The sequence below is a fragment of the Chiroxiphia lanceolata genome, chromosome 13 (genome assembly GCF_009829145.1).
Source record: "Chiroxiphia lanceolata isolate bChiLan1 chromosome 13, bChiLan1.pri, whole genome shotgun sequence".
Taxonomy (NCBI): Eukaryota; Metazoa; Chordata; class Aves; order Passeriformes; family Pipridae; genus Chiroxiphia; species Chiroxiphia lanceolata.
This window is the reverse complement of record NC_045649.1, coordinates 13862057-13882792: the sequence shown is the minus strand read 5'-3', so window position 1 is coordinate 13882792 and position 20736 is coordinate 13862057. Positions and strand designations below refer to the sequence as shown.

At 39.0% G+C, this 20736-nt stretch overlaps 1 protein-coding gene across 1 annotated transcript in view; it reads right to left on the bottom strand.

Annotated features, from left to right (window-relative positions):
* Positions 1 to 1056: 1056 nt before the first annotated feature.
* The window catches only part of MMP2 (matrix metallopeptidase 2), a 32833-nt gene continuing 13153 nt past the window's right edge, over positions 1057 to 20736 (bottom strand). Inside the window, exons 6-13 of the mRNA XM_032701442.1 lie at positions 18486 to 18659; positions 16499 to 16672; positions 15268 to 15423; positions 13356 to 13509; positions 8118 to 8254; positions 6175 to 6334; positions 2780 to 2889; positions 1057 to 2070 (exon numbers count right to left, since the gene is read on the bottom strand). Of these exons, the coding sequence (XP_032557333.1) occupies positions 1967 to 2070; positions 2780 to 2889; positions 6175 to 6334; positions 8118 to 8254; positions 13356 to 13509; positions 15268 to 15423; positions 16499 to 16672; positions 18486 to 18659 (1169 nt within the window). The 3' untranslated portion in view covers positions 1057 to 1966. The remainder of the gene's footprint in view (positions 2071 to 2779; positions 2890 to 6174; positions 6335 to 8117; positions 8255 to 13355; positions 13510 to 15267; positions 15424 to 16498; positions 16673 to 18485; positions 18660 to 20736) is intronic.

Sequence of the window (20736 nt, the reverse complement as noted above, 5' to 3'; positions counted from 1 at the left end):
ATATTTTCAACATCGGTGCAGGAAGATGTTTATGGTCAGGACAGACCATATGTCCCTGAAATGTCTCAATAGATCCTACAATCCTGAGAAGGCTACCAGGTGTTTGTAAAAACTGCAACACTAACATTTTGCAATTACAGCTGCTTTGTTTTGTGCCGTATTTTGTTGGCTCTGGTGTAGGACTAATTGGGAAGGTGATTAATGATTTCTGAAGAGAATGAGGATTCTGAGAAGGGGACAAGCCATTTTTTCTTTTGGCACAAGTAAAAATAGTCCTGGTTCATCCAGGTGAGGATTGTCTGTAGTAACCAACAGCTTCCCAAAGGGAGAGTTACATCTGAATAGAATGTAATGGAAAGATTATTTGGCGAGTGCAGCCACATTAGAAATTGTATCTTTTCAGAGTATCATAGTAAAAAAACCCTCTACTTAGAACAGGAAAGCACTGAGTGTAAACATGAAGTTGTAGAGGACGTGAGAATAAACAAATGGATCATTGGCTTAGATGTTGGTTACTAGGCAGTTCTGTGAATCATGGACTCAGTGTGAGAGATCTGTCGAGAAGGACCTGGGCTGACTACCTGCATGATGCAGCTCATGGAGGCTCATGAAGTGTTTCATGTGCACGGAGCTGGATAAGATCCTTGGCCAGATGGTGTCTGCTCTCATGGGCAGGATTAAGGGTTTACATCTCTCTTTCTCAAGCTTACATCCCTATAGGATACATGTACTATCATGTCTGTGTTGTCTCTTCCTGCCTGGGTTGTGCTGAGGCAACCTGCTGATAAGGAGGAAGAGCATGGATAACAGACAGGCATCTGAGCTGTTCAGAGAGGGCAGTGGCTCTGAGGAGACAGGGGGCCATATCAGCTCTTTAATGAAAATTGCTGCAGTTGCATCTTAGGACTAACAGAGAAAACAGCCTAGGTTTCTAGATAAACCCAGGAAGCAGTTTTATACTGAGGTAACGTTCTTTCCTTTGACAGGTATTTTGCTTTAACATGCTGCTACATTTCTAATTTCAAATGATACAAGGAAGCCTGGCCATGAGAAGTGTTGACAGTGTAATTTGATTTTATTTGTATTGTTGGCACTTCATGTGTGGGACATTCTTTCTTGGTTTATTTTTTAAATGAGAAACATTCCATCAGATTGTGAAAAGAACATTTTCTGTTGCCCAATGCATAAGCAAAAAAATCTAATTGACCAAACCCCCAACATTATGAAGAACAGAAAAATAAAACAAGTTAAACAATAATACTTGACTTCTATGTATAACACATTGTCTTCAAAAATCTGAGTCGTTTCCATCCATATAAACAAGTTATATAGTAGTAACAAAGTGCATGAAGCAAATTGCTAAATTTAACTAAGGTATTAAAATAAAAAGTACTTTAAAACAATACTTTAACACAGTTTCTTGCCATGATTCCATCATGCATCAACACAAAGCAGATCCTGAGGCAACCTGTGCCTTTGACAGTCTTTCTGTATTATTATGTAAATAAATGGAAGTAATGATCAAACTCGCAAGAGGGTGAAAAACATCAAGACAAACCATCTATTTATAACAGAGTTGTACTTAAAAAAAAATAAAAATCAAAGTGCACTGCTGGTACATCTCATTTGGGCCTATCTGGTATGTGTATAACAGAGGGGTGTGATCCAGTCTCCAGAGGTTTCAACGCTTTGTTTAAGCACCAAGGGAATACAGAACGGTGGCTGTTCTGTTAGTAGCACTACTGTGACTAGCATGACAAAAATTGTACCAGAATATATACGTAAACATCTTTTGTATACTGAGGAGGCAAACACTCTTAAATTATCTGATGTGTACAGTACTGGTACTTCATGTTTTGGTGCCAGTACCAGACTGGTCCAGTAATTAGCATTCAGATCTATTTCTAATTACAGATAAGGCATATAACAAAAAAGTAAATATTTGGTTATTAATATCTCATAGGGCTCAGCAACCCAACCAGTCAGAACTTATCTTGCCAATTTTAACAATCTTCAAACTCTTGTCTTCCATTTGTAGATAGTACTGATCTTTGAAAAAGTAGGTGTATCCTGTGAAGATAAATAAAAAGGCATGATCAGATGGATCTTGATCAAAGCTTTTTTGTCTGTATGATTTCATGAATCTCAATGAACTGGAAGACTTATTTATCAAAATATTTTCATGTAGTTGTGTTTGTATGATTAAAAAAAGATATATTTTTAATCTACATTAAAATTCCCCTCCTGTAGAAGAGAGGTCTTGTTAAGTGGAACCTTAGTCAAGTTACTACTTTGTGAGCCAGAATTTTCTTGGAGAAAATGTTTGTTGGCAAAATAAATGTTGAAAATGTGATTGAGCAGAGACTCGTGATACCAGTGGTGCTTTCAGACATTCATGCATATCCGTGCAAAATACAAGGCCCCTTAAAACCAGGGCCAGGCTCTCAGCTGCAGTTGATAGGAAGTTAAAAACATTACAAAACAAAACCCAGTCATGCCTGTGACCAGGGAGATTATCATACTGAGTTCTGACTGTGCTAGAGCAGGATGGTGCTGAGATGGTGCTGTGACTGTGTGCTGGTATGGAGCTATCAAGGAATTGGGAAATTTCCAAGCCATAGAGAATGGCTTGGTTGTGCTTTCTGGTGTTAGGACATCCTGTGCATCAGGCTCAATTTGGCTCCTACTCATGGACCACAAGAAATTAAGGGCTTCAATAAGTTTCACAGCGGACAAATAAGAGAGCTCGTTAGTGACTGAAATCCAAATCACAGCTTACCACTGTCAGCAAGACCCAGGACAGCATTGAGGTTATCTGGAACACCATTCCATGAGTCAGCAATGAACTTAGGGGATGCAAGCTCCATTTTCTTCTTTTCTTCATTGTACCTGAGGGAAATTATGTCTCTGCATTACAAATCTGTGTTTAATGTTAAAATGCAACATAATTTTTCAGGGAGTCCTCAGCAAACATGGCTCTATAAAACAACCAAACAGAAATATAACATCTTAGATTGTAACATTGTTTCTCTTTCTTTGTAATTATTCCTGGCTCCTTTTTAAAACCCTGTGAAATGTTACATCTTTCCTTTGAAACTGCAATTCTTGCTGAATTGAAAAGAAACTTTTTAAGGAAATTTTTTTTTGGAAATGTAATTTGAAAATTCCAAACATAATGCTAGGAAAGGTAACATTTTTCAGACAGCAGTCAACATCTAAAGATAGCAGATTTTAATGTGAAATGACTGTTTTTAAAATTTTGTTTGCAATATGCTTGTAGTCCATGCAATTGATAGATTGCTATTAAATTACTAATTACTTTCCTTAACATTCCATTGAAATCCCCTGTTATTTTCACGTAGTCTCTCTCTCGGTGATGATCAAAACATAGACACCAAGTTAAAAATATATGCTTTTCTTGAGGGGGACACACACCCTCAAATCCACGATGGCTTTTTCAATGCATGTTTTAAAGGAAAAAACCCTCAACTGATGTAAATCCTCGTCAGTCCAGGGCAGTGAGATGTAACTTGCCATGTGAGGGGGTCTGTCTGTACCCACATCCACAGATGATCAGTTGTTTCCTGTAGTCCCTGTGCTTTCCACTGCAGAATGCACAGATAGCTTTGGGCAAAGCCAGTTTTACACTCCCCCTAAAAAGTAATCCAGGATTTTCCCATTCATATGTAGGGAATAAATGTCCCAGGCATGCAAGCTCATTGACAGGGAGGGTGGAAGGAGCAGGGCTGTTGCCTGGTTTCCGCATGTTTCTTATTCTTAGGTGGGTCAGTGCGAAGCAAGAGTGGAGTTGTCCTGAGGAGCTGTGGTGTGGGATGTAGTTTGGACCAAGCTTCCAGTGCATGTGAGGCCTCAGTCACCCCAGCAACACCTCTTCAGGAGCAGTGGACTTCAGACAGATCATCTTTGACTAGTACTGCAGGGAGGGAAGCACTTATGTTCCCTATTTCTATTTATCCATGGCTGTGGGTATCTCAAGTTACCTTTCCCTCATTGCTGTATGGAACTACTTGGATTATATCCAAAGTTACACCAGTACAAGTGAGCAGTAGATGGCCAAGATCAATTTAAGTTATTAGTTTACATTCCTCGCTATTTTATTCCTTGGATGTTTAAAGAAAATCTAGTACCTTGCTGGGTAGTTTTAAAACTTCATCTGTGGAATCTGAGCCAGCTCCTCTTCCCACCCCCCCACCTCACAAAACTTTGCTATGCTTAGCAGTCTTGTTATAATAACACTAAAATAGCTTGTGGCTGGAATGAGAGAGGGAGAAGGCTTCCAAAAAATCCATTTAAAGTAAGTGTGATAATGGCACAGGAAGGGCTGTGGTATGTAACTATTTTGATTCTATGTGACAGAGTCCTTGTATAAAATGTAACAGCCACATACTTAAGGGTTATAGTGTCTGTTAAACAGAGATGCATTTTTTCCCTGAAATATTTGTCAACTGCTTGCTTTCTTCTTTACAAAGATAGAAATCACTTAAGCTTATTTTGATTCCTTAACAATAAATTACGCATTCTGCAGCGACTGCAACGGATAAGGTACCAAGATAGAAATACTGCCTGTGATTAGAGTGATGAATTACTTGGAGGCCTTGCAGTACAGTTAATCAAAACAATAGCTTGCACAGAGGAGACCAGCAGCTTTGCTAATTCATAGTCTATAGGTTTTAGCAGGAGCCTGAAGTGTTGCAAATGGCTGTATTAGTACTACTTGTAAATGCTTAAATGATCTCTACGATACAACAATAAAAAATTAATATCATTCTTTAGCTTTTAAGTTGTTTTTTTTCTTTAGATAATGGAGAAGATTACTGTCCTCAAAGTAATTGAAAGTTATGATCAAGTGGCAATTGTGAAAGGGTATTTTATTTACTTACAGGAATCCACAGCCATTAGGATATAATGAAGACAGTCATTCAGTTTGATCATAACATGAAATTATTGTTCACATAAAATGGACTCAATTATACTGAGACCTCCTCTGATATTTTAGATAGAGCATCTCTCAGAAGGAACTCTTATAGCTTGGAGAATCTCTTAGGTTTCTGGTGGTTGTTTCTGATGTTTAACTTGCTTCTCAGTTGTCAGTTAATGAATGGGTCCACTTTCAGCTTGTTGTGTAATGTCTGCATTCCTGAAGTGAAGTCCTGTTCCTGGAACAGGCTTCTCACAGTGACCGCAGGTTTAGTGCCTCTGTTTTGTTCTCATGCCATTTTGATAGTCAGCATGGAGGTAACTCTCAAAGCTCCTCAGAGCACCAAAGTGCCTCTGCTTTTTAAGGTGATCTTTTGTGCCAGATCTCTCTGCCAATTATGCTAATGAGATTCTATTAAATACAATTATACAATTAGTAGACTCTCCAGGTGTAACATAGGATATTTTTCTACCACGGTAATAACCCTGAGACATTTTAAGGACATTCTTAATCTAAGAAAAGATAAGAGTGTGGTAGCAGGTCACCTGAGTTTCACAGGAAACACAAAAAAGATTTAGAGACTGTCAAGATGAATTTAAGCTAAGATTTTTCTCAGAGTACTAACAGATACACTTGTGGTTTGTTCAGATTCCCCCTGTGCCAAATATATTAGTAGAGCAAAGGTGTGAGTGACTGGTGGATCAGCTGCTGAAAGGATTTACAATCAGCCCCAGCATGCTTTGCTAGTCACACTGCTGTTTCTTTTCAATACAGTGTCTCCAAGCCTGCTGGCTTACTGAAAGAATTTCAAATGCAATCTGGTCAGTCTTTGGATCCAAGTGATTGGAGATCAGTGCATTTTTAGGAAATTCCTTTTAGAGTCTTCTCCCAGCATTTGTGAGCTGACAGGAAGGACAGCTTGCCCCCCTTAAGAGCCTGAGACCAGCATGGGGCAGTTGCTGGTACCTGGGGGCAGAGGGATGGGTTGGTAGTGGTGAGCAGCCTGACAGACACTCCCAGATACCCTTTTCCATTGCGAGCTGTTTTCTCAAACAGTTCGCTGCTGCTGTATTGAAACCCTTTCCTGCTGTCAGCTCTGTTCTGGCAGCCCTCATTTTGTATTCTCAGAAGATGAACCCCTGTATTTGGTCCCTGCCTCCTGGCCCTCAGCATGCATTCAGCCCTAGAGACAAAACTCTGCCAACAGCATCCTACCACCACTCACTGCATCTTACTTCCAGTATCTGTCTCCAGCAAAGATGTATGTCCTCTTGTTTCTGCCCCAGTTAAAAGCTGCATCGACTCGTTGCACATCAGGGGGCAGTCCCAGGCTGGTGAGTTTCTTTGGATAACCCCTGTCCAAGTTGCTGGCTGAATAAACCCAGTACTCGTTTCCTAAGCAGGGGAGAAAACAAAGCAAACAAACACTGTTTATTAGTCAGTAACAGAGGTGTATTTCTTCTTTTTTTACTTTGCTATGTGACTTTTAATTGCACTTGCTGTATTATTAGTCTTTCTAATTAGTCTTTCTAATCTGTGAAGCACTAGGTCACAATGCAGGTGTACTATGATTACAACTGGTTCTGCTACTGAAGTGTTACTTGCCTCTCAGAAAAGACATCACCTCAGTGTGCTCTTGCTTCCTCCCTTCTTAGCTGACTCATCTTCAAAGCAGACACTTTCTTGGTACATTGGAGTTATGCTAAAATAAATAGTTTATACTGGTAACTTTTTGTATGATGAAGATGGTCTGAAACCAGGCAGGGGCATCTGAGTTTCAGATGCAGCAGCTCATGTTTACCCTCTCTTTGTTTTGTTTGAGCAGTTTGATTGAGTGATTGTCAGGAAGTTTTTGCTCAGAGTTGCTGTTGTCCTTTGTCATGCAACAATTTCTAATGTCTCTCCAAATATGTACTAGTGGAAGATGTAGTAGTGTTCTGTGTTCTTTACATGGAATTACAGTTTACTTAGTAAATACCCTCACTGGATTCACTGAAAACCACAGAAAGAATAATTCATGAAAGGACATTTCTTTGACTCTGTGCTAGTGGGAAATAAATAAGTGAAGTATTAATATGAGAAAAGTGTAAAGAGTAGCATTTGAGATCCTCAGTAGTTATTATTTCACCATTCAGGAGCAAAGGGTAGGTCTCACTAATAAGTATTTTAAGATAGTTGTATTATTTTCAAACCAATCTTTGTTTTTTGCTAGTTCTTATTTATTTTAAAAAAAAGCAGTTTAGTTATGTTTGCCTGGAACTTATAAAGAAAGAGATGGAATAAGGTTAAACACAGTATACGCAATATTTAAAGTGTTTTGGCTTGCCTGAAATAAAACATTTTTAAGATATTTTTTTTTCTCCTCCCTGTAAGCTAAAGCAAATGGCCTCTGAGACATGTGGAATAGATTATCATTACTTTTTTCCCTCCTGTACTGAAAATGTACAGCAGCTTCGGCCATATGGTTTTTACATGATTGGAGATGTTTAGTCATGTTTTTAGTGGATGCTGGAGCCCATTTTTTGCTGGCTCAGTTTTTCGTGTTGAAAACAGGCTCACAGCTCTGCTCATTTGGCCACTCCAGCTGAACCATGTGTGACATGCCACAGAGCTATGCTTCCTGTTCTCCTTCTCTCCCATGGAGGCAACTCACACGGCCACCTGTATCCTCTGCCTGATGAGCCACCAAGGAAGATGCTTGGAAGCCAGAGTGAAAGTCAGTTTTTGGCAAAAGAGGAGGAGACAAGGAAATGCATGAGGAGAAAAAAAAAAAAATTTGTAATCTTCTCAGGCAACATATGCAGAGACAATAGCTTAAAATGGAAGGAAAGGTAGAACAGAGCAGTGACTGACAGAAACCGAGCTCCCACTGTTGTTGTTGCTTTTCCTTTTAAATAATGACTCTTGTTTAGTCTTGCTTACTGTTGAATGTCTCTTCTAGGTGCTTATAGCTCCCCTTCTGTTGTACTGGGGGCTGAATGTTGTTCAGAGTCTTTCAGATTCAACCTTTTGTCCTGAATCCTCAGCATGAGAATATGGAGATCTGTCACCCATACCTGATGGCTCTAATGGCTCTTAGACAGGCTGTTCCCGGGCCCAGTTACAGCTCCGAGGAAACTGAGCTCCAATGCAACATTATGCAAATGGCTACTTACGTTTTGAAACTTAAAACCAGTACCTGAAAAAAATACAGCCTTCTCATCCTGAGGGGCCTCGTAGACAGCATCAATTTTCTCTGGCAAATCAGGCCAGAATGTAGCAACAAGAAGAGGACCTGTGGGTTTTCCTCGGGGGTTTACAGTCCTCCACATGAATCTGAGCAGAACAGAAAGTTGTATGAGATTCACAATGAACTAATTCACCAGCACATCTGTTTCTCATCACTTCTGGCAGAGGCCACATAAGCCTGTGTGTAGACACACATGTGCACACACACGTTAACAGCAACACACAGTTGTGACTCTTTTCCTACAGTGACTGAAAGGTCAACACATTTATTTAGGAGTATGTTGCTTCAAGGGCTGCACCATAAGCTGCATGCTGGACTGCAGGGGAAATTGCTGCACTGATTGCCTTGGGCTTCCTGTTGCTTTTTGCATCAGAGCAACATTTATCCTGTGCTTTGAGTATACAAATAAACTCATTTAACACGGCATTTAAACTGTTGGAGCTCTCCTGCTGCTGTGTTTGGAGCAGATGGATGAATGTTTGACAAAAGCAGAGTTTTGTATTCCATGAATTGCTCTTGCAATTACTATTGTAGTGACTAAAAGTTCAAATCTAATAGCAGTATATCATACTGCTGGGAAGTGAGTTTGGCTGTAAAAGAAACTGCTGGCACTAAAAGTGCTCATTAGAGAAATGCAAAGGGTAATTTATTGGCTATTTTATGTATAAGTAGGATCATCATTTGATTTAAGCTCTAAAAAGCTCTAATTATCTCTAGATGGCAGAGCTTTGTGCTGAAGACTTTTGGTATTAAAAATGGCACTGCTATTTCCTCCTCCATAGAACGAACACCTTTTTTCCCCAACAGAACAAAAGTTTTGACATGGTCATAAAATGAAAAATCAGCAGGCTGGTGGAATGCACCAAGCTGTTAAATTCTGAGGTCAAACAGCTTTTACCAGCAATATGATTCTGAAGCTCAAGGTGCTGCTGGCATCTTGTTTTTTGCAGAGTATAAATTGTCATTGCCCATTCCTGCCTAGAGTAATTATACCTTTGAGAAACCCAAGATCTGAAATTGAATTTTAGTTTTACCTGAAACTCGGAGGAGCAGTCCTAAATTCATTTAATAAATTGCTGTATTTTTATCAACAGAAGTTTGACTGCAAACATTAGCTAGCTAGAACAAATAAAATATTTTGAAATGCATTTGCAAGTGTGATCAGTTGCTGTATGCTGAATTATAGTGTTTGATATGAGGAACAGTACAACTGGCAAGTGCATTGTTTTTTTTCTCTTAATTAAAATTATGTATTAATTTAACCTGAGGTATGGTACTAATAATTAAGATAGTAATATGTTAATGTACTCCCATTTTGCATACAGAGATGTATTTTTAACGTGTGCAAAAATATCTCTGAGCATGATTCATTATAATTTTCATTTACAAAAAAGAGGCAAAGAATAAGGCATATTGCTAATTTCTCTTTCCCTTGACAGTGTCTAAACATATATGAAATGCTGTAAAAGGTAAAACCATTTGTGTCATGAATCTCCTTTTAGACAGAAAAGCAGATCCCATACAATATGGAATGGAAATTCATATAGAAAATACTTCTAACATTGCATTCATGAAAGTAACTCCTTTAAAAATCCAAGTTACAGAATTCTAAGTCAAATTTGGCCCTGATTTATGGCTGAATCAGCTCTAATAATTGCTATCTGCATGAATTCCAAACTTTTCAGAGCCAACGGAGACTTGAACACCAGGTTTTTAATAAACCACACATTTCCAGGGTCTTGTTAAAATATTGAGGTTTTCTTGTGGAATGAGAAACTTCATCAAAGCTGAATTTTATTTTGTTTTTGAATGAAGTAGGAGGTATATTTTTATTTCTATTCATTGAGGAAATGGTAAAATAAATTATAAAATAAATTTGGCTTTCTCGTTTCACTTTGAACATGATAAAATGTTTTAACTCCTCTATATTAAATTTTAATACTACATTTATAGGCAGATTTATTAATTTTGTCACATTAGATATTTTACATCATATTTTTACATAACCAATATTTGCCATTATTATTATTATTGCATGCAGTTATCTAAAGGGCCCAAATCAGTACATCATCTTTAATGTGTTGGTAAACTTCAGAAATTTGATTTTTTTTCAGTCTCAGAACAAAACCATCTGTGTAAATGCTGTTCTCCAGCATTTTGTGCCCAGTGGAAAAGCTCAGCTCTTCTCTATGGCCAACAGCACCTTCAGTAATGCAATAATTTTATTTCCTTGGTTTGAGGAGGGAGGAGAAACACTTTTTTTGAAAAAATTTATCATACCTTTTTGCTATTTGCTCTCTTTGCCTGTACCATGTGACAGTTGGATTCTGTGCTTATTTTCATGAATCATAAAAGTCACACGACACATGACAGACATTTGTTTCTTGAATTCCAAAAGTGAGTCATAATGCTGTTTGCCTGATACTTGGAAAGCTGCAAGACTGATAGGCAAAGCCATTCCAGAGCAAAACAATTCAATAATTGTCTGCTTTTGCTGCATGTTAGATAAAGTCTGAGCCAGTTTGAACAGATTGGGTTGGTATTTGCATACTTCTTAAACCAACTGTATCTAAATGCAAAATACTTCTATTTTGTTGGGATTATTTAGAATACTGGATCACTTTGCTGATTTAGGAATAGATTTTACATTGTTCCTCTGTGTGACTACCAGTTTGCAAAAGCAGAAGCAAGGTGGAAGTCTGGCAGAAAACCAAGACCCACGAGTGAGGAGGAGAATGGGATGGGAATGCTGGGAATACTGTGGAACTTGAAAGGGGTTTTACTGCTGTGAGAATGACTTGCTTTGAAGGCACTGAGCTGAGATGAATACTCTGATGCTCTTGGATGGCTGTGTTAGCAAACATGGGCACCAGTTTTGACAGACTTGTCGGGCTGGGGTCGTGGGGCTCTTGCTGGAAGAAGGGCCCAGTGCAGCTTTCTGTGGGGCTGATATCTTGGTACTCTGGGGGCATTTTGTGGCCAAGAAAGGGCTGTTCATTGCCAATAGGGATCACTGGAATCTTAGCCTGCTGCTGGCATGGCCAAGAAGAAGAGTTTGAAAGGTATCAGAGGTGTCTCTATAGCCAGATTGAATGAACCCTTTTTGCCCCAAGCAGCTGTCGTACAGATGGAAATATTATGTTCTTCCAGTCAAAAGCTTTAAATCCCATTTCTGCATTACTAAAATACAAAGCCTGTGAAAAAGATTAAGCCAAACTTCAAGCCCAATTCACCCTTATTCTGGATATCACATAGATTGGGTCTAGAAGCAAATGCACTGAAGGAATTACTGTATACCATAGCCTGTAAAATTACCCAATTGACCATGACTTTTTGTTACAAAATTCTGGTGAATAGAGCTAAACCATGCAACACAATAATGAATTTTTCATATCTTCTAGCTGAAAATTTTAATCTGGAATAGATGACTCAGGTATATCACCAGGGAATAGAAACAAGTATTAAATTGCTGTTTTGTGAGGCAGACTTGTTTGCTGGTTCTTGCTTCCTTTTAAATTTCCACTGACATCTGGCAAGGAGCAATGAACAGGTGAGTTGCAATACTTCCCTCGACTTCAGATGCTCTTTATATTTTCATATGACAGGAGGCAGTGTTTGATTTAGGCAAGCTCAGTGAATGTATGTGGGCTCAAATCTTCAGTGGTGTTGGGAGAGTGTTCGGGGTAACTGAGCATAAATGATTTCAAATTGGGCATTGATTTATGGCAGGGAAAAAGGAGCTTTAGTGTCTCTCACCATGGTGCTGCCAAGTCCCATACTCCTTAGGAGATGCTCTTCATTGCTGAGCAGCTGGGTAATACAGGCCCTGGCAAAGGCAGCGGGAGCTGCAGCTGTGCAGCCACCACATTTTATCAGGAATGTCTCTGCTTTTGCATCAAAAATGTCTTTGTTATCTTCAGTCTTGGAGGCTTTGCACACACAGAGCCTGTCTCAATCACCAGTGTCCTGGATGTGTTATTACAGCAGCCATGAGTCGTGTAACACTGTTATTTAATGATTTTGGACTCAATCTGAATTAAAAACAAATCAAGAACAAGACTTTGCTCATGGATTTCCGTGATTTTTTCTTTATGAACACGGGAAAGGAACAGATCCTTTTTGGACCAGCCTATCATAATGAAAGTTATGCTAAACCCCAGGATTTGCTAAAACAATGTCTCCATTGTAAAAGAGTCATTTGAGAATATTGCCACTAGCTTTGGGTGAACTACTTTTTTTTAGGAGTATTTTTAGAAGTTGAGATTGGAAATTTTTCTGTAATCAGATATGAAACATCTGTCCAGAGTACAAACTGTATGAAATGAAATCAGAAATAATGCCTCCAGAGCTCTACTCCCCTTAAAATGATGGGATTCCCACTGCTGAATTACAATCCATTTTGAAGTTTGCATGTCTCACAACTACTTCACTGTTTTGAGCAACCCTCATGTGACTTCACAGGCCAGTAGAGCTGACACCAGTGTTAATTTTTGCTCTCCAATTTGTAAAATTGGGCAGAAAATGAGAGAATGGGTCTTTTTTTTTTTATGTGGTTTACTTTTGTTTGGGTTTTTTTTTGGTTTTTTTGAGGTTTGTGGCATTTCCTTGTCCTGATTTTAACTAGAACTATCACCAGCCCAGTTGTCATAGCATTTTGATGTGCACAGTCCCAGTGTAGGGCGGAAACCAGAAAATAAAAGTGCCAAAAAACTGCCTAAAATAATGACTGAAGTTGGAAATTCCAGACTCTCAAATAAGTTTGAGAGTATCTCTAAGAAAAGGTGAACTTATGACATAATTATCTCACCTATGAAGTGACAGGAACCTCATGCAGATCAGCAGCAGAGAGTTCGAGGTCCTGCACCTGGGGAGGAGCAACCCCAGTACACACTGGGGCCAACAGGCTGGAAATCAGCTTTGTGAAAATGGACCTAGAGGTCCTGGTCAAAACCAAGTTGACCCTGAGCCAGCAGTGTACCCTTGTGGCAAAGAAGGTGGAATAATTTACCCATAAAACCAGAATTTACCATCTGCTTCCCTTAGGAGGTGGTTAGGACACTTTGCCATCTCTGAACACACAAAACAAAGGGCAGATATTGTATCTGATAACGAATTTCTAGATTTTGATGAATGTCTTACGGAGTCCTTCACTTGAGACCCCATTGGTAAGCAATTTATCTCACTTACCTGTCTTTGAAGAAAAATATTTCTCCTCTAATTTGTGCGACTCCATCAAATACAATGTCGTGCTTGCAGAGCTCTGGAGTGACAGGTCCAAGGGTTGGACGTGGGCCTGGTCCTGGTCCTGGCCCTGGCCCGGGTTCAACATCAGGTGACACTTCTGTGGTGGTGAACAGAGATATTCTGTTACACTGAGATAGTGCTGCATCAAGAACACAAGCTACCATGATTTCTAGAGGGGGGATCATTTGGAGGCAGTGCTTGAAGGAGAAAAACTTATAATAAAATCTTTTAAGACGGAGAGTGGTTGAGTAGAGCTGAGGAAGCCTTGACTTCCAGTCCTGCATTAATCTGCTGTGTGGCCTCGTTGGAGACATTGTGCCTGTGTGTGTCTGTGCTGAGCTGCCTGTTTAACCTGAGAGATATTCAGAAGTGATTATACTGGGTTCAGAAGTTAACGTTACAATTTTTGTTTTGCTGGCTTCTAAAAGGAAGAGAAATGCATTTCAAAGTCCTTCTACTCAGAATTATCAGCAACTCTGCTGAGAAAGTAGTCAAAGAGGATTTTTCTCTTTTAAGGAAGTGCCAATATTTCCCTAGTTACAAATATGAATTTTGAGCCATTAGCGTGATCTTTCTGCCCTTACCAATAATCAGAATGTGTTTTTCGGAACATGAACTTTTCCATCTGGTTTATTTTGTTTTATTATTTGGCTTCTGCTATATTGCCATATGACTCTTAGACATCAGGTTGGCTTACTGTTTAAAAAAAAATGGAGTGTAGATGATTAGTGATAATACTAACAAGGGGAGAAAACAATTTTTTTTTTTAAATTATTGGTTTATATAGAAAGCAGTTTGTATAGGGTTATATCAGTTGTAAAGAAGAAAGAAAGGTAGTTTTGTCTCAGGTCTTGAATTATGCCTTGAGACAACTGGGTTAAATTCTGAACTCTTATCAAAGATACATGGCATGAGCTTGGAAAACTCACTTAACCTTGCCCATGTCTCAATTCCCATTCGTAATTAAAGCAGCTAAGAACAAGGAAAAATGAAGATTGAAATCAGATTTTTATGTCATGTGATAATCATTTTGGAATACTCTTATTAAAATTTCCAAAGTGTTGAATACTGTAGAATATAGTTCCATTTAGGGAGATCTCCCAGTAGAAAAATGAAAAACACAGAAAGAGAAATAGTATATAGAAATGACTGCTTAATTGACTGTAGTATACTTGTCCCTCTGCAAGGTGGAAAATACATACATGCAAGGAATTTTAATCATAATAATACTTATGCATTTTACTAACACTATTGGTGGAGAAAATAACAAATTTTAAAGATGTAGCAATGTAAAAATACTTGAATCCACTTTTTCTCCAGGAGCTTGCCAAATACATTTACATTGAAGTTTCAGCTCCCACACACTTTCTGCACATTATTGTGATGGTACAGCTTGAATTGTTGCAGGAAGACAACATGAGCTGTTTCCAAGCTGGGACACAGAAAACAATGTCCTTCCCCTCCTACCAGGAGTTGCTATTTGGGAAGCTCCTCATGTTGTGGAAAGTAACATCCAACCCCAACCACATCAAGTGTTTCACGCTAGGGACAAACATGGCATTTCATTGACCCAGTAAAGGTACTAGAAATTTTCATATACAGGTTTGGTTATTAGGGCATTTTGGAGCTCCTTCTCATTCAGTAAATTTTGTGAGCCCCCATCCTTAAATTATGATATTTGATTGAAGTAGAAGCCCAGCTATTAATATGAAAAAAGCAGGGAGAAAGGAACAGAGGGTGTTTCTGGCATCGATGGGTTTGTGCAGTTTGCAATTTAGTGCAAGTTCTGAGTCCCAAATTTCAACCTGTGCTGCATGCTTTTCTGATGAGTTCTGCTGATGAGGGAGGACTTTACCATATAGTTCCTGGATCCCTTTAATATCATCCTGGGAAAGTCGAAAGTTCTTGGTGTAGGTGTAGATAGGGGCCATAAGAGCTCCTGGATCCTCAGAGTGCTCTAATCCCATGGCATGGCCAAATTCATGGGCAGCAACCAAGAAGAGGCTGTATCCTGAATAACACAGTAAGATAGTGTTAGCTGTTTTCATGTAAATGGAATTGTACCACACAGGTTGTTCACAGTGTTACAATTTTACTTTCCTCGTTACCCATCAAAAAAATATCTCAATAGTAAACATAATAATTAGCTTTTACAGCCTGCAATGGTGAATGTCACACATATTGCCAGTAATGACATTTCATTGGAGAGATTCTAAAACCTCTTTTGTAGATGATGTTTGCTGCTTTCTCCCATGCAAGTGACTCTGACCGCAGTCTTAATACTTCTGTGAAAAAAAGGAAGTGTAGCAAATAACATCAAACATCTTTTTTAAGCATCAAAAAATTAAACTTGTGATCTAAATATCAAATCTTCCTTTTCACCCTGAAATGGCTTGAAAGTGATAAACAGATGTGTAAGTCTGAATCAGTACTGGGGTACCAAATATTGTTAGGTTAAAAATCAAAAAATGATCTTTTATTAATTATGCCCAAACAGTACCTGAAATTTGGCATTTTTTTTCTTCCTAAAAGAAAAACCTGAATCTTACATTTATTTGTAAATGTGAAAAATCCTTTTGCTACACTTAACTTTGCCCATGTTAGAAATAAGGACAAATATTAACCAAAATAATTTTAAATACCCTTATTCACCATATGAGCTTTATACTGTCTCACTTTTTAAACATGTTTTTCATCCTTGGTGATATCAGTCACAAATGTATTGGGTTTTTTTACATTTAGCACTTGTTCCTATTTTGGCCAATATCAGTGTACTGCATGCCAATGAAATAGTGAAATAGCATAGTACTTGTGGCTTTTAGCTTTGGAAGGGAAAAAATGTTGGGGAGAAAAACATCAATTTATTTGTTTATTTGGTTGATTTAGATTTTGGAAAGATACTTCATCATTATAACCTTAGAAAATCCGTTTATTTCACGCGGATGAGCTCTGGGACTGGCTCTTTAGCTGTAGTCTCACATTTAAACGCAGGGATTTGTCTTGGATTTTGGGCTGGGGAGAAGGTGTGGTGCCACCACTGTGGTCACTGTTCAGTTGCTGTTTGTTGCTCTGACAAACTGTGTTACCTTGATCTGGACAAAAGCCCCACTTGCGGTCGTCGTCGTAGCTGCTGGTGGACGCACACCACAGCTTGCCATCGTTGCGCCCTGCACTCGTACAGGAATCATATTTATTCCCAAGGAAGATGAAGGGGAATACACAAGGAGCTCCCTCTGAATTTCCACCGACTGTTGACATGGCTGTGGAAAATGAAGGGAAAACACAGTGAGAAGGGGGGATCCCGTTCGCGTCGTCTCCTATGCTACACACTAAAACCAGAAAGTGAGCGGAAAAACTGCAGTCCTTTGAAGAATATGAAGAGCGAGATTAAAAGTAATATTTAAAAATTGTCTGACAGAGAATAAAAGAGTCTAAGCTTTGCCATTGCAATGAACTAGCCAATAGTTTTGGCTGGGGGTAAGAGCGAGCCCCAGACTCATGTTCGCAGCTCTGAGACAGCAGCAGTTAACAGTGTTTTGTGGAAGGTGATTGCCTGGCAGGTATCTTTTGGTGGTCTTTCCTGGGGATATTTTAAAACTGTCTCAAATAGATGGAAGGTAGGATTAGTGTCAGAAAGGTTAAAGAACTGTTGAGTACTCACCTGGCTAGTGGGTGTCCCACTGAAGCTTTTTATACCCTGACAGCAGGGTGCATTTTAAACCCATATGATTTTAAAACATTTTCTAAAGAAAAGGATATATTAAATGTGAATAACTTTTTTTTTTAACAAGTTTTTCTAGAGGTGAGAGGGTGTAACTATATGTAAATAATAGTTTAAAGTAGGTATCATAAAGAGGATATGAAAAGAATATAAAACTATTTAAATTCATTTATAGAACTACCTGGCAATTACATTTCCTTTCAAATTACAGTCCATCTTCTGGGAAGGTTCATGAGAGCAATACAAAGACAGAGCTGGTTGTGTCCCTAATTATTTAATAGTATTTATTTATCATTCATTATTTCTTATTAGTAAGCCATAAATTAAAAAAAATCACAAGTACCTCAAGCAGTAGCCTTTTATGCTGAAAAAAAAAAAGCTTAAACTAAGTGTATTTCTTGGTTCCAGTGATAGAGACTATGTTATCTAGGACTTTGAATACATTGATTCCAGATATACTGGTTCTTTTGTCTGTTGAATAATCCTTTAGAATTTTCTCTTTCTAACTGTGCAGCAAGTTATAATGAATGTGATCCTTTCTTTCATTATTATTTTAAACGTCTGATATGTAAAATTGAAGTGCTATGCCTGGTTATCAAAAGTAACAGGAAGCCAAATACCAGTTCATAGACCATTTTCAAAAGACTGCAAAAAATCAAAAAGCAGGATGCATATAGGTTGGAATGTATCTTCAGGGAGCTACAGGGTGACTGTAGCTTCCCCTTGGCTCTGTTAAAAGCCAGAGACTTTAGAACTGCCATAGCTAACTTAGTCTCAGTGCTTGTGGCTCTAATCTGTATCCTAAAATTGAACACCTGCCAAGCATTACAAGGCTATAAACTATTTTTTGCTCCTTTATGTGGTAAACCTCAAGTTAAAAAGTACAAAAAATTGTGAAGAAAGCTGAAATCTATTTTCGTGGCTAAATCATTTCACTTAGTTCTTCTGAATTGCTGAAAAGATCTATTAACACAAGCTTAACATACTGAACAGGATTTCTTTTTTCAAGTGTAAATGTATTAAACTAAAATATTATTCATGCTTTCTTCTGTCACATGAGACTTCTCTTCCAGGGCCATTAACAAATTGTAATCTGCTTGTAATTATCCCGCAGTGATAGCCATGTAGCGAGTTCAGTGACATTTGTGTATCCCTGATAAACCTGGTGTGCTACGACATGCAATGTTGTTTACACAGATTCCTCCTGTTCCAGTGACTTCCTTGGCCACCTCTGTTGAAATTGTGTCTAACTCGTCAACTTTTGTGTGCTCTGGTGAAGGTGTGTAAAATGAGACTTGTTACTTAAAACAATGACAAATTAGACTGTGTTATGCAAGCAACATTCCTCCTACCGGTCTCCGGACAGAACCCGTACTTCTTATCCCTATCATAGTCTTCCGTGGTTCCACACCATCGATATCCATCTGTCCTGCCTTCTGTCGTGCACTGGTCATAGGATTGGCCTTGAAATTTGAAGGGAAATTTGCATGGCTGCCCATCACCATTGCCACCCATCGTAAAAAGTGCTGTAGGGAGAACAAGAGAGGAAAACGTCAACACACAAGGCTCAGCATCGACAAGGAATCACAGTGTGCCCATGGTAATGTGTGAAGGTCCAGACAGAGATTAGACAGCCATCATGTGGGGTGCAGCTCACACGTAGAACCTTTGTTTTGCACCAACATTGAAGTGCAAGATAGATCAGGGATGTTACACAAGTGTAGAGAAAAGAATGACTGATTGATCTCTATAAGTGAGCTGGGAATGAAGAAAATTCTACCAAGCTGTTTGAATGTGATTTTGTGTATATCCTTTATAGCCTGCCTCATAACACAAAATTGATACTCCTTCTTAAAACAACATTTAGAAAGAGGATTCTGAGAAAATGGTCCTTAATCCTCTGCTGACTCATTTACCTTGTGTCTAAGATGTTAGCTAGAATGGCAGACTTTGGCCAGAGTTTCTCTAAAATGCTGGCATACAGTGAAGTTGGATAATAACCTGTAGGCTCTTCTTCTAGGTTTGCATCCCATTTCTGAGAATCCCCACAGCTGGGTTCAGGCACTCAATAGATGAGCAAGAGAGGACAAATAGGCTGCTCCAATAAAGCTGAATGCTGGAGACTTCTCCTGTCTTTTGCTTGGTCAGTGTTCCTGAAGGCTGTGTATTAGTCTTGTATTGTCTGTCCATATGCACAAACACAGCCCTGTGGCTCAGCTCTGAGAACCAGAAATCTCTCTTGTGGATGAAGGAGTACAGACTAAATCGACTCAAGGGTTCTGGGATCTCTTTTAGGATTTTAGTAAACTTTTTGGAATATCTAGAGGAAGATAGATAAAATCTCACATGCTGATATTAAAAAAATGTATGTCCAAATTGAATTCCATGGAAATGCAGGTGGTTTGGAGCATCTGACACCTTGTGAATCTGCCAGTGTCTTCTCCTGGCTGCTCTATCTGTGGGAATCCTCAGTGGCAGGACAGTGAGTGCCATGTGCTGGTGAGGAGAAACTGTGAAGGCAACAAACTGCTGTAGGACTTGCACTGAACAGAGACAAAAACTCCTTCATGCAACCGTGTGCTAATTCCCCTTGAGATTTAAGAATGTTTGAATTCCCAGTGTAAAACATGTATGATTTGGACTTTTTTGAGGTGCCCAAGGGCACTTTTATCCCTCTCTCTCACCCAGTTAAAGCTGCAAATATGTATGTGGGAAGGCATACAGGTCAGTTCTAACTTTGCTGTTGTTTTTGATGACTAACCAGCCATTACAGCCCCAGTGTCTTTGTGTAGGATTTGAGAGGGTTTACCTTTGCTTAGTCAGACACATCAGTGGGAAGTGATGTTACTTATGGGTGTGCTTCACTTCTCAGAGTAGCAGTAACTAAAACCACCAGACTTTCTGTGCCCTAAGGGTGACTGGGAAGTGTTCTAACAATGGGGTATTGTGACACAGATGGTTCATTTTGCCTTTTCCACTTAAACTAGTAACTGGCCACAGCATCAGGGGCATGAACCAGCAAGTTACAGAAGTAAGTTCCAGACCCACTAATGAGTGGGCTTGGAGTTTTGCAGTCCTGGCTCATGTATCACTGAACTTCTGAAGTCCTGGTCACTGAACTTCTGATCTGCCTGAGAGAGTGCTTCTATCCTTCTGCATCCTGGGCATAGAAACAGCTGCACAGAGGTCCTGTCTCTAGGCCAAGGGAACTGTGCCTCCCCCAAAGGGCAAGCGGCAAATACCTGGTTTTGTTTCAGATGTTGTACTAAGTTCAGAAAGGTGCATTGATTAGGACTGTGGTTATTGTGATGAGAGAAAGACTTTTTTTTTTTTTTAATAAAGAAATTATAGAATTGGAGGGGAAAATTAAACTGAGTTGTTTAGATGACTCATTTACCACATGAGCTGCTTCCAGCTCTGGTTCTGGCAAACTCTGCATTTTAATAGCCTTTTTTTATGTCGGTTTACATGTGGCTGAGTTGCAAAAACCATATGGAAAGTCGGTCTCTTACTGCTTTGCATGCAGCCTTTCTGAGTCACAGTCAAAATGCAGCCTTTCATTTTGCTTGAGGCAACATCATGTGATGGTAACAACAACGGTTT